At 37.9% G+C, this 13,242-nt stretch overlaps 1 protein-coding gene across 4 annotated transcripts in view; it reads right to left on the reverse strand.

Annotated features, from left to right (window-relative positions):
• Nucleotides 1-949: 949 nt before the first annotated feature.
• The window catches only part of BCAT1 (branched chain amino acid transaminase 1), a 103,872-nt gene continuing 91,579 nt past the window's right edge, over nucleotides 950-13,242 (reverse strand). For all 4 annotated transcript variants that reach the window (XM_031032865.2, XM_006727743.3, XM_031032874.2 and 1 more), the window contains one exon: nucleotides 950-7,250. In XM_031032865.2, the coding sequence (XP_030888725.1) occupies nucleotides 7,209-7,250 (42 nt within the window). In that variant the 3' untranslated portion in view covers nucleotides 950-7,208. The remainder of the gene's footprint in view (nucleotides 7,251-13,242) is intronic.

The following is a 13,242-nucleotide window of genomic DNA, read 5'->3' on the forward strand; positions in this document are numbered from 1 at the left end:
TTTTTTTTTTTTTTTTGGCTTGTTAGTAAACTGATGTCGAAGAGACACTTTCTCCCCTGAAGGAGACTGCTGTCTCAACTGATAAATCATATAAGCTCCAGTGAATGTATGTCATCACCCTCAGGAATGACAGGTCTATCTTTGTCACTCTTGTGGGATTTGAGCATTGATGCTGTATGAGAACTTGACTAGTAACCTTCACCTGGACCTTCCAAACTCTGCACGTTAACTCCTTGATAAAGGCTAGTATTTTCACAGGTTGACAGGGTTGGGAGAAGCGGGTCACTGAGCACTTTGACACTTTTAAGTCAGTTTATAGTAACTTGATGAAAAACGTTAGGTTTTGCTGTACTTGGCAATCACTGGGACAAATGATAAGAAAATGAATATATGCGACCCTCAGAACGCATTTGGCTTCATTCTCTCAGATATGTGCATACGAGGGCAGTTTATACAAGGTCTGGTTTGACTGAAAGGACACACCATTGATGTTCTCTGAGTTTTGATGGAATGCCTTTCACTTCATATTGGGTTTTTAATTCTAAAGCTAGTTAGCCACTTCCGGGTGTATCGTATCAGTGAGGTAGATGCATTAGGGCAGTGAATAGGAAGAAGCAATCTATTCCCCTTATTCTGTGCAAAATTTAAGACAAAGCTAAATTTTACTAAAGACAGATCCATACTCAGAGGAAAGGACAATTCTTAAAAGCCCACTGTATTTATACCCAAATGTTTGAAAATAGATCTATTTAGACTCTATCCAGGTATATGGTTTCGGGTCTTTCTGGTGTGCTCAATTCTTCTCCTGCTCTCAATGTCATTTTGGTTTAAAAATACACTACCTTTACATCCTATGACCAAAAGCCTTGGAACACCACGAAAATGGCAATTAAACGTTATACTTCATGCATCCAACAAATGCCGATTTCAAGAGACTACACAAACAGGATTCTTTTGAGTTGTTTTATTGATGACAGAAACAAGTGCATAATTAAAGATCTGATGAGGAATCTGCAAACAATAAAGAATGTGTCTATTGCCAGCAAAATACAATTATTCCAGGTCCTTTAGACACTACAAATATAGAGTTCTTTCACACCAGAAGGTTCATATGTGACAGAGCCATTTTAGGAGGTTTAATTGTGCTTCTACAAAACCTTCAAAGAGTGAGGTAGTTTCCTTTACCCACATTGTTCTCCACGTTTCCACTACACTTTCAATGATCTTGAGTCCTTTCACATAACCTGTAAACAACTTTTCCAGAAGGCCAAGCCTTATTTACAAAGTGTTTCTTTCTACTTGATTTTTCTTAAAGAGAATTTCAAGAATTACTACACAACTAGAGAAATTTGAGAGACTCACTGGCTGGGCTTTTTCATTGCAATTAGATTTAGATGCAAGAGAACACATTCTAAAAATTCCATAGTTAAGCTGATATTCTCCTGTTTCTATCTGTAAACTCTGATTTAAAAACTGCTTCCTCAAACTACTTATTTTCTCTCAGCCACCATTACCAAGTAAGTGCAAATTCTTCACAACAGTGGGTTAGGCTCTGTTTATTAGCTACTTGAGTCCACTACAGAACCATCATTCATTCTCAAAAGTCACCAGGGAAACATCTGCAGAATTTATAGATACTTACAGATTAGCCAGCTTATTTCTAAGACCTCATTCAAAATCTACTTATAGCCATACACTTGAGAGAATTCCTGCACTCTTCAAAAACTTATCAATGAAGTAAAAATTGAGGCAGATATTTGCATTCCTGCACTAACCCTGAGGATGACTTTAATGACCACTGTGAAATCAACTTGGGGAAACTGCAGCATGATTTTAGTTTAAGACTAAATGTCAATATTCAACTAATTTCCAAGTCAGTTAACCTTCACCAAGGAAAAGGGGATGGTGGTAAATTGTATTTCTAAGGGGGGTACGGGGTGGGGCAAAAGTCACAATCTACTCTTTGTCACTTATTTTTTCAGCCTCAAGAAGCTTCACAAATCTTAAATGTTGAAGAAATGACACAATAGACCTTACAGACTATTGCAATTATAAAATAAATTCTTACCTAAATTTGTAGTAAAGTGTTTTCCATGTAACAGGACTATCAGATTATTACCTCAAGATCTAGGCTTAATTCTAATGTCCGATGAACTGACCACTCTGTTTAGCCCCTTCCTAATCGGCACTATTTGTATTTGGCACCTATGTTGAAAGCTAAAGGTGCCTACGGCTGGCAGAATAAGGAAAAGGCTTCTCTGGACAACACAGAAGCAAGTTTGATTTTTTCCCCCTCTATTCCTTCCTCTACCTTCAGTTGTTCTTCTTCTGTCATCTCTAATTAAAAGTTTCTTTCCCTATAATTTAATAATGGGCAACAAGGAACCTAGCCATTGTGAAGTGGATGTGCAGAGAAATCTGTCAATGAAACTGTATTTCAATTCATTCTCATACCACAGCTTATCGTCAATTCTTACCATCCCAGCAGTGGATTCTGTAAGCTGGACATTATGCAACTCAAGTTTCAGACCTTATTAGTAGGGTCTACAGTGTTATGAAAAATACAGCTCCAGACAGAATATGATTACTTAAGACTTCAGTCACTGTATCCAGCAGATTTTAAAGACTGCTTCATTTCTAATACCGAATTTCATGCCTTTACCATTCACTAAAGCAAATATATTTACTTATATCTGATCCCAGGGAATTATTTACCCACAAATGCTGTTATATCCTGTTGACTTTTTTTTAATCAAGCCCCCCAAATTAATATCTGAGGAAGTCTTGTCATAGAGTATGTATGCTGAAGAGAAAAATCACTTTCCTCTACCTTTGAATTCTTCAAAATGTGTTTTGGCAATGATGAATACGATAATCTCGTTGCAATACTTTAAATGGCCTTTCTTTTAAAACCTCAAACCATGAAAAATCATTGTTATATTAGTCTTCCATCTGATTTTTCTGAGTAGCTGGATCCATCATTTTCAAGCTAACACTCTATAAACAGTTTGATTCATTATATTTTCCAGAAAAACGCACCCTAAGAACATTTTAGTTCAATAATACCTGACTTTGAGTTTAAGATCAGCAAGGATGCTGTAACTTAAGGTGATCTTTTGTTAGATGAACCATGACAAGTTAACATTGCTCCAAAGAATGTAGTTAACAAATATACTAGGTAGGCTGGCAGTAAGTGGTAAACCAAGAGGGAATTCACACCATGTAGACAGACAGTGGCTGAATAACCTCTAAAAACTAACCCCACTGAGTAGTTTTGCACTAGAAGGAAGGAAGGAATGAAAAAAGGAACAAATTTCCCTAAAAAAATGAGATGACAATATTCATTGTGACTTCTTGATAAGAGATGTGTTCTGGCTGTCAGATCTCATCATCTAATTACATTAAATATTTCCCTTTTCATCTAAAAATTTGCTTATGTAGTAGAGTATCAACTCCATGAATATAATGTCTATGTACTATTTATTTTCTAAAACTAACTTCCTAATCCCTACTGCTAGTTATGTTAGATACAAATTTGTGGGTACTCAACATTTTACCAAATTAAATGACAAAGTGAACTATAATCTTTATGACCTTTGTCATAGGTAATGCTTATCGAAAAGCTGGTACTCTTTGTCTCCTTTGGGGGGAGACATCTGGAAAACAGGTGAACAAATCCTACTTGTGGTAAAACAAAGTGACAGGTGTTATAAAGTGTCCACTATTTGTGAGCATTACTATTTATAACCTAAGTTTCTGCATATCCACATAAGAAATCCACATTACAAAGAATTCTTGGATCACATTTAGCATCAGAACATGAAATAGGCAATCCTTACAATGGTTCTCTAACCCCTAAGCCCTTTGCTTTTAGTCCATCTGATGAAAACTGATTGCCCTAAATATTTTAGAAAAGATAAAGTGAACAAGTGTTGTCATTTTCTGCTTAAAATACATTTTCCCAATCATAATGGTAAACTGAACATATACTTTTAAACAAACTTTTTAAGAAAAAGAATACAGTGACTGAGCACTGAGTGGGAAAGGGGAGAATAAGTAAACTTACTGGCAGCTGATTTTATAGCACATCACCCCTAAAGTGGAGGGAGCTGATTCTGCCACCTTAGTAAAAAGGCTCCTACAATTCTTTTGACCAAGATATACTCATTAATTGCCTCAAGCGTTTAAGACTGCTGATGTGAGGAAAGCAAGACCCCTTGTTTAGAGACAATTACATCAAGCAATAAAATGGATACGATGAAGAATTTTAACCTATGGCGTCTAATGTAGGCTTCCCCTAACTCCAGGAGGGCTGACCCTGCATGTTGTGTAGGTGGTGTTACGCTGTGCTTTCTTGCTGCTACCATCGGTGACCTTTTTTTTTTTCTTATGGTAATATTTTGAGAAAAGAATAGAGGGTATTTACCAAGTAGAAAAAAAAACATGATTCCCTAACAATTTTTCTCTTCCCTTATTTCTCTTTCCCTTTCACTCTTCCTTTGTACTTTTGAAAGCAAAGGTAAAAACAGATATTAGTTTATTCATTCCTGCCAGTGGCAGGTCCTAGAGAACATGCTGCGCACTCCTGCAGCTGATGCTTCTTTTGGGGCATCATGAACGGAATCCTTAATAAATGACTGTAACCGAGAAAATTTCTAATAGCCAGTATCTTTAGGAAATGCCCAAGTTTTGTTTATGTCTGAACACTTGATTTTAAAATCCTGGTTTCTACCCATGTGTTTAGGAAAAAGCTGACAAACTTGGTCTGAAATGTAAAAACTGAAAAAAAAAGTGGGAGGAAGAGAACATGCAAAGTAAGTTAATCATTATCATTCTAAGTGCCACCAGTTCTGTTTATATTCATGCACATGTGAATTGTTGAATCTCATTTGATCAACCCAATTAAACATTAAATAATTGCAGCCAATTATGCAAATATCAGCAACAATATTAATTTGTTGATCTTTTTGAGCAGATTAGCCTCACATGTTCCTAATGCTAGACTATCTTACGCCATAAATGATCAATTAGTGTTAGGATAACTAAGTCTTGAAGAATGGATAATTGCCTAGTTATAATGTGTCACTCTTGCTGTATTAATCCACTGCAATTAAACAAATAGTGCACAAGGAAAAAAGATGTGCAGATGTTCCTTTTAAATCTATTTAACAAGTTAGTGTCAAGGTCAATTTTCTGTCTTACTACTTAAAAGAGAATGGCAGATTGTGTTCTCTGTTTTAGGAGACCTCCCCCAGTTTTTTAAAATGTATATCCTTAGTTTTCACTCCATCTGGTAGAAAGGGCTTAAAATGCTCTTAAGGTTTGATCAAAGAAATCACAGAGACATAATGTCAAGATATATTGTTCTCTAACTTCTACAATGGACACGTGTTGCCATACTAAATTTAGAGATGCAAAGTATAAAATGTATTTATGGCAAACAAATGATTTCCGTTTCTCATAGAAATGTGAGTCTAGTTATTAAGTGCTACTTGACAGGTTAGAATTACCTTTAAGTCTTTTCTAGACTACTATATTAAAAACGAGGTCACGGGATTTAGCCAAGGCAAATGCACACCCTTAGAATACTACTTGGTGAATGTGTGTAGAGGACAGTTAAAGTACTTGAGGCCTGAAAAGAACAGACTCTTCCAAGACTTCAGATCACCAATTAAAAGCCCCCTAAGAGATATTTTTACTATTCCTTTTCATCTTATACTTCCCTAATTTTCATTTTACCATCCCTATCTAACAGGACCCTATGGTCAAAAGTCTTGGAAAAGAATCAAAGCCCCATTTGCTATGTGCTGCTAAATGCCTTAAGGAAATTTTTCTAACACATCAAACTTTTAGAATGTTTTTTTTCCTTGCTCTGAAAAGAGAATGAAATATGATCAGCAAGATGAAAGTTATTAGAACTGAGGGAAACCAAAATATAATGTCTGAGAGTTGACCTTCCAAGGGTAAATGTTTTCTAGCAAGATCTGACTTTCCCCTAGATAAACCAGGATTCAATTTTAACTCACAGCTCCTAAATGAGGAAAATAACATCTAGAATTGCTCTCCCTGTATGCTAACCACGTGATCATCCAATCCCCATTCAAAAGAAATGAACGCCTACAAAAGCAAAGTATACCCCTTTGCTTTCTACCAAAAAGCTAGATATGAGGATTTATTTTGTATTTAACACTTAACAAATGTCATTTCCATTTGGTTGGTATGATATCATGACCTCACTAGAGCTGTTATTTCAATTCCAAGACAGTCTTTAAATACAAAATAATCCCTCCAACAAGCTATGCCTTTGAGTATCTCTAATGACTTAGCAGTCCCTGGAAAATAAAGACAATATGAGGTACATGTGCACAATGTCAGAATCAACCACAAATTCTAATAAAGAGGTTTCATAATATAGAAACAAAGGTGGTACACTTCTATAGAAGCTAAATGGTCATTCATTATTTAATGAGTATCTGTTATGTGCCAGGCAGGGGGCTACAAAGATGTCTAAGGCACAAGACCCTCAGTCTTGTATTAGAGCCTGGCAAACCGCCAATTACAATACACTGCAGAAAGGACAATGGTGGAAATGTGCACAGGTCTTGCTGATGCACAAGGAGAACTTGGAGCAGACCGTGACAACATCAAGAAGAAGGGGAGAGATTTACCTTAAGATGGACATGGGGCGGGGGGGGAGGGGGGGCTGCAAAAAAAAAAAAACACGTAAAGGGAAGAAAACCAGTTTTTCAAAGTCTTAATTATAAAAAACCAAAACAAAACCCAACCATTTTCTGAAGATGAAGATACATCACAGGCAATGTTACCTATGACATTTACTCAGATCAGTTTTCAAACACAAACTCATTTGGTTGAGGAGACTATAACTTAAGCTAAGGAATAAACAAACACTTCTGTATCTGAGTAAAGTATTAAGGGAGGCACTAAGATTATTGAGGAAAATTCTATGCTATATGGCTTACATGATCATCTTTCCAAGAGAAGGTAAAGTAAGCTTCTACTACCAAGTTTACAAAATAGCACTTGATTGCAATTCATTTTCTCTGGCACGAAGAAACAATCACCCCGGTAACACTGATAATACAAACTACATTATGCACAACTAAAAACAGGTAGCTAAAGAAATCTATCATAATTCAACTGCAACGGTCTGTCTCAACAGCACACAGGTGATATCCTGTATTTTCCATTCAGGACACTATGATTGTCCAGTCGCTCTCTTCTCTTCCGTACTACAACAAAAAAAAAAGCAAGAAAACATATTTAAGTGCAAAAGCTAACAGTGGAGGAATCGCTTCTAAACTCAGTAATACAATCAACATTGTACAAAAGGTATGCTCCTGTTTTGAACATTAAAAGCATATTCCCATTAAAAATATGATTAGAGAGAAAGAATCAAATACCTGGAAAGAATCACAAATTTCATAATTATGGTTGAACTCAAATTTATAGCTGGTATAGGTCGAAGTACTGCCTTTTTATTGCCATTCTGTATTTAGCTTCTGCTGTCCAAATAAAGTAACTGAGTTAAATTTAATTATTGTCATTTTTACTCTAAAGAAGTAATGTTCAAAGTGCATCCCCCAGACCAGGAGCATCCGCATCACTAGGCAACTTGTTTCAAGTGCAAATTCTCGGGGCGCCTGGTTGGCTCAGATGGTTAAGCGTCTGCCTTCGGCTCAGGTCATGATCCCAGGGTTCTGGGATCGAGTCCCGCATCGGGCTCCCTGCTAGGCGGGGAGCCTGCTTCTCCCTCTGCCTCTGCCTCTCTCTCTCTCTCTCTCTGACTTCCATGAATAAATAAATAAAAAACATTTAAAAAAAAAAAAAAGTGCAAATTCTCAAGCCCTAGCTCAGACTTCACTGAATCAGGAAAGTCTGGGGATGGGTCCAGGCAACCATGCCTCAGCCAACACTTCCGGGTGATTGTGACGTTAAGGTTGAGAGTCACTGCTCTAACAGCCCCCTTCTCAAGAGTGTTTTGTGTTTGTGGACAAAAATATTAAATGGACAAGCCCTGTGGCTCTGAACAGCAACTCTGTTCTCTAAATTAAAGTTGTTCTGTGATGTTAGCATCCCAATTTTTCTTATTCTTTCAAAAGTTATGGAACTACATCATAATCAGAAAAGATTCACTTTTACCAACCAGAATTTTCATACTTAAAACTGAATTAAATGAAATAAAGATATTCCAGATGTCAGAAGTAGAAAGCTAGTTTTGATTCATTCATTCATTCATTCAACAAACATTTCTGTGTGTAAATGAGCTCTCACTCTTTGAGCAAGTACTGCATGTTAAGGCCATGGTGCCAAGTGCTTTACAGACTCATTACATTTATCCTCATGGTAACCCCAGATAGTAGCTGCCACTATCAATCTCACTTTATGGATGAGAAAACTCTATTAGGGAGATTAAAAAACTTACTCAGGCAATTAGTAAATGGTAGAGCCCAGACTCTAGCCAAGGGTCTCTCTCACACCAAATTACATGTTCTTTGCTACTATCTGGAATTCCTGCCACGTGTTCACATAGCCATGTGTGTGGAGACAGACTTGGAACATATCTCCCCTACCACCCAGAGCAGCATGCCATTATGTCTGCCACCATGTGCTTGCCTAAATCACTCAGATGATGTCCCCCTTTCAGTCTTAATAGAACTTCAGTTGAAATTCATACAAAACATACAGAGTTCCGAATTGGAAAGAACTTTAATGATCATCTAAAATGTAGGGGATTCGGGGCGCCTAGCTCAGTCAGTAGAGCATGTGACTCTTGATCTCAGGGTCGTAAGCCCCATGTTGGTTGTAGAGATAACTTAAAAGTGAAACCTTTAAAAATAAATAAAATGCAGGGGATGAGTCAAATAGTGGGGCTCTGGATTTTTATTTCAGAACAATTCCACTTTGATTGGTTTTGTATATTGAGATTCCAGGAAAGATTTCTTTTGTAGAAAGTTCTGCTCCTTCAAAATCAGGTATGGGGTGCCTGGGTGACTCAGTCAGTTAAGCATCTGACTCTTGATTTCGGCTCAGGTCATGAGCTCAGGGTTGTGGGATTGAACCCCGCGTCAGGCTCTGTGCTTGGTGCGGGAGTCTGTGTTTCCCTCTCCCTCTGCTCCTCTTCCACTCACACTCAACACTCTCCTCTCTCTCTTCCTCTCTCACAAATAAATAAAAATAAAATCTTTAAAAAAAAAATAATCAAGGGGCGCCAGGGTGGCTCAGTCGGTTAAGTGTCTTCCTTCGGCTCAGGTCATGATCCCGGGGTCCTGGGATCGAGCCCCGCATCGGGCTCCCTGTTCATTGTGAGGCCTGCTTCTCCCTCTCCCTCTGCCTCCATTTCCCCTGCTTGTGCTCTCTCTCTCTCTCAAATAAATAAAATCTTAAAAAAAAAAATTTTTTTTAAAAATCAAGTGTGAAGAGCAATGAACTTTTTAAGCCAAGCTTCTCATTTTACATATAAGGACATTAAGGCTCTAGAAAACTCTTAATCATAAGCCCAGAGCTCTTGCCTCTGTTTGATGCCATTTCTCCTATGTTACACTGTCCATGTGCTGTGTTCCTCTTAAAGAGCTTTAAAGACCTCAGAGAGCAGAATCTATCAAAATTGGTTAAAAAATACTGGAAGCCAAGAAGGGGTCTACTTACGACCTTCCGGTTTATAGAAAAAGGAGAATGAAGGAAGCCCAATGACTATAAGTGACTTGCTGAATCCATACCAGAAAGAGTTGTCTAAAGAGTGTGGCTTCCCAGGGACGCCTGGGTGGCTCAGTCGGTTAAGCGTCTGCCTTCAGCTCAGGTCATGATCCCCGGGTCCTGGGATCGAGTCCCACATCGGGCTCCTTGCTGAGCAAGGAGCCTGCTTCTCCCTCTGCCTGCCTCTGTCTCTCTCTCTCTGATAAATAAATAAAATCTTAAAAAAAAATAAATAAATAAAAAATAAAAAAATAAAGAGTGTGGCTTCCCACTATAACTACAGTTGTTGATTCATGATGAATGCTGGATAAAACATTCCCAAATTCTGCTTGATTTATGTATGGTGCCGATATGACTTAAGCTAAGATCAAAATATGTGTTTTATTTCTCGTGCCTGGATTCCCATTAATACATTAGACACTTATGCCATTAATAACAATTGAGTGTCATCACACTGACATGTTAGCAGATCTACATTATTGTGATTCACGCCCACCATAATTTCATCTTGAATCTCATCAGTTAAAGTAAATTTGCTTCCAATTAGTTGTTTTAGTTTTATAAACAGTCAAAAATCAATTTTGGTTACAATGACAGTCATAGGCCATCTAAGAACCTGCATAACATATATTAAGATTTACCCCTCACATCCTGTAATTTATGCTTTTATGTAAAATTATAGCATTCTGAGATGCATCCAAGAGATGTGATAATACAGGTCATTTATAATACCTACACCTAGGCAGTTAGCAATCAAACTTTTCATTTGGATGATAGATAATTCGATTTAATTTTTCAAAGCAAAATAATTCAAAAGCAGAGATGACAGATTTTAGTAGAAATAGAAATTATCTTCTTTCCTCAGGAGCAGGTGTCCAGAGGAGGGGAAAGAACAGTGTCTGCCTGGGCGAGGCTGTCCTTATCCCATCATCAGGGTGATTACAAAACCACAGCAGCAGGCCCACACCTTCAGCATTTGGCAGGTGCACTCTAAGTCACATTGACTTGATGTTGTTCACTGGAATCAAAGACGAAGTTAAAACAACATGGCAGATCAGACTGAGCCAGTGGTGTGATACTCTGAGCCTAACAGTGTGATGTACAGAAATTTCACCTTTCATGAATTCCAGGAAGAACGCTACACCAAAACATGAATAATGACAAGTTCATTACTTCCCATTCAATGCACATATGGCAAATAATTTTACATGGCCTTTGCTAAAATGCCTTTTACCTTCAGCAGAAAGATCTTAGCAACATAAAGGGCAATCTACGTGTCATGCATTTACTCTCTATGATGCCAATAAAAATATAATCAGTGCTGCCCACCAGGTAACAATTTGTTATTCTTGTTCTAAATCCTATTCAATGGCCTGCAAAGCTCTGTAATCCTGTAATGTGGAGAAGTGTGTATTAGGGAACAAGGAGGGGCTGGGAAGTTGGTCAAGGGACTGTGTCATCAAGGCAATCTGGCAATGTTCGCTTGGTATGCACACAAAGAGAAGGATAACTCAGGACATCAGCAGGGGAAAGTGGTGGGGCTCTTTAACTTATGTAACTAAAAGCCATCAAGCGGTTCCACTGAAAACAAGAAAAATGCAAGACCACTAATGGTCATTTATTCTCACAAAGCTGTAGCCACTAGTGGGGAAAACAGATTTTTGAAAGAAATTCCATCTGGTGGCCTGCAATCAATACAGATCCTGCTCCTAGCTCACTGGGATTTCCTTTCCCTAACCTACTCAGGACCTCTCAAGTCTCTGCAATCACTACTTCCCACTTTCTAAAACCTCAACAGCAGCACTGCTACTTACACAAACATACTGTCCTGATATCTGAGGCCTGGATTCCAGCTTTTATCTGATCCTGATAGCAGTCTTGGTATGTGTATTTCACTTTTTTTTTTAAGTGAAAAATCAGGTCCTCTGAAAGTTTTCTTGCAAAGTAATTTGACGTTATTCAAGACCTTCCTCCCACCTCTCCTCAGAATGTGTTAATATACAAAAGCAACACGTTTCTGTTCTTCAGTATTTGCCTGGTATATCCCTCACTTATTCATTCCTTTTTCATTTATGCAAGAAACATCACTGAGTACGTACTATAGCCCAGGCCCTGCACTGAATATTGGGGTTACGAGAAGGGAATAAAACAATCCTTACATTCAAACAACCTGGAACAAAGACAAGTGTGTGACTAAATACAATTTAAAGGCCATATGTGATCATTCCAGGTGCTATGGAAGCTGGAGGAAGAACTAGCATTTGAATGAATGAATAGGTGTTTGTACTGGGGGAAAGGGATGTTGTTCAAAAGAGATTTTAAAGGTTCCTCAAGGAGGCGTGCCTTGAAGGACAACCAATAACTTCTCAAGTGGGAAAACTGTAAAAGGTACAGAAAGGCAGGAAGAAGCAACAGAGAGCAGAGCATATTGGAGAACAGAGAAGACCCCAAATGGCAGGCACATAGGTTAATATGATGATGAGTAATCAGATTAGCAAAGAGGAATGGGAGAGAAAAGAAACATTGGCAATATGGCCAATGTTCTCCAAGTTTCAGTTTGGTTAAGTAACATAAACGTGTTTTTGTTTGTGGCTTAAAAAAAGAAAAAAAAGAGACTGCCATTTGAAATGCTCCCCTCCTAAGAGGTATTTGTAAGGCAATCTAAAACCCATGGAATTATATGGAAAATTAGCCAAACGGAATGAATGCTTAACCTCAGAGGTTCTTACTCAGATACAGAAATACACAAGTTAAATGAAAAGCAAATCTGTGGTTAAGAAGGAATCTCCCCCCCAGGTCACAGTGGCAAGAATCTTGAGGGTTTTTTGGTTGTTGTCTCTCTCCTCTTCTTCAATTTACCAGAGCACTTTGTAGGAAATATCCATGTTTCCATGTAATGTCAAAGAGATCAAACGTAAAACATGATGCAATTCTATGCTTTCCTCCTCAACAATCGCTTAAGTTATTTTTCTTGGAGAGAAACAGACACCCATAGCTTCGTTGACAGCACCAATTTGCCATCTTGTAAGAGAGTAATTTTGAAACTTTAGGTTCCATGCCCACAGGCATAAAATAATTGGAAAAGGATGTGGTCTTAGATTCTGTATGGATGGTCCTTTGTTACTTAACAATTTGGAGGGGAGTTGGTCCTTCTGGTTTGTGGTTTAATTCAGAATCATGTATCCTGTGACTATCCCTTTGTTTCCTTGTTCCTAGGGAGCTCTGAATGTATCACTAATTTTCAGTGTTACTACCATTATACTTTACTACCTAGGGTAAAAAGAGAAATTATTAATTTCTTCTTAGCTTAGGCACTATAGAGACTATATGCAGGTAAGACGGGAATATTGTTTCTTCTCATTCTCTGCTTCATATATATCTTTTATTTTTATTTTATTTTATTTTTATTTTTTTTAAAGATTTTATTTATTTATTTGAGAGAGAGAATGAGATAGAGAGCATGAGAGGGGGGAGGGTCAGAGAGAGAGGCCGACTCCCTGCTGAGCAGGGAGCCCGACGTGGGACTCG

Source organism: Leptonychotes weddellii, chromosome 5 (assembly GCF_054177405.1).
Source record: "Leptonychotes weddellii isolate Sample4059 chromosome 5, ASM5417740v2, whole genome shotgun sequence".
NCBI classification, from domain to species: domain Eukaryota; kingdom Metazoa; phylum Chordata; class Mammalia; order Carnivora; family Phocidae; genus Leptonychotes; species Leptonychotes weddellii.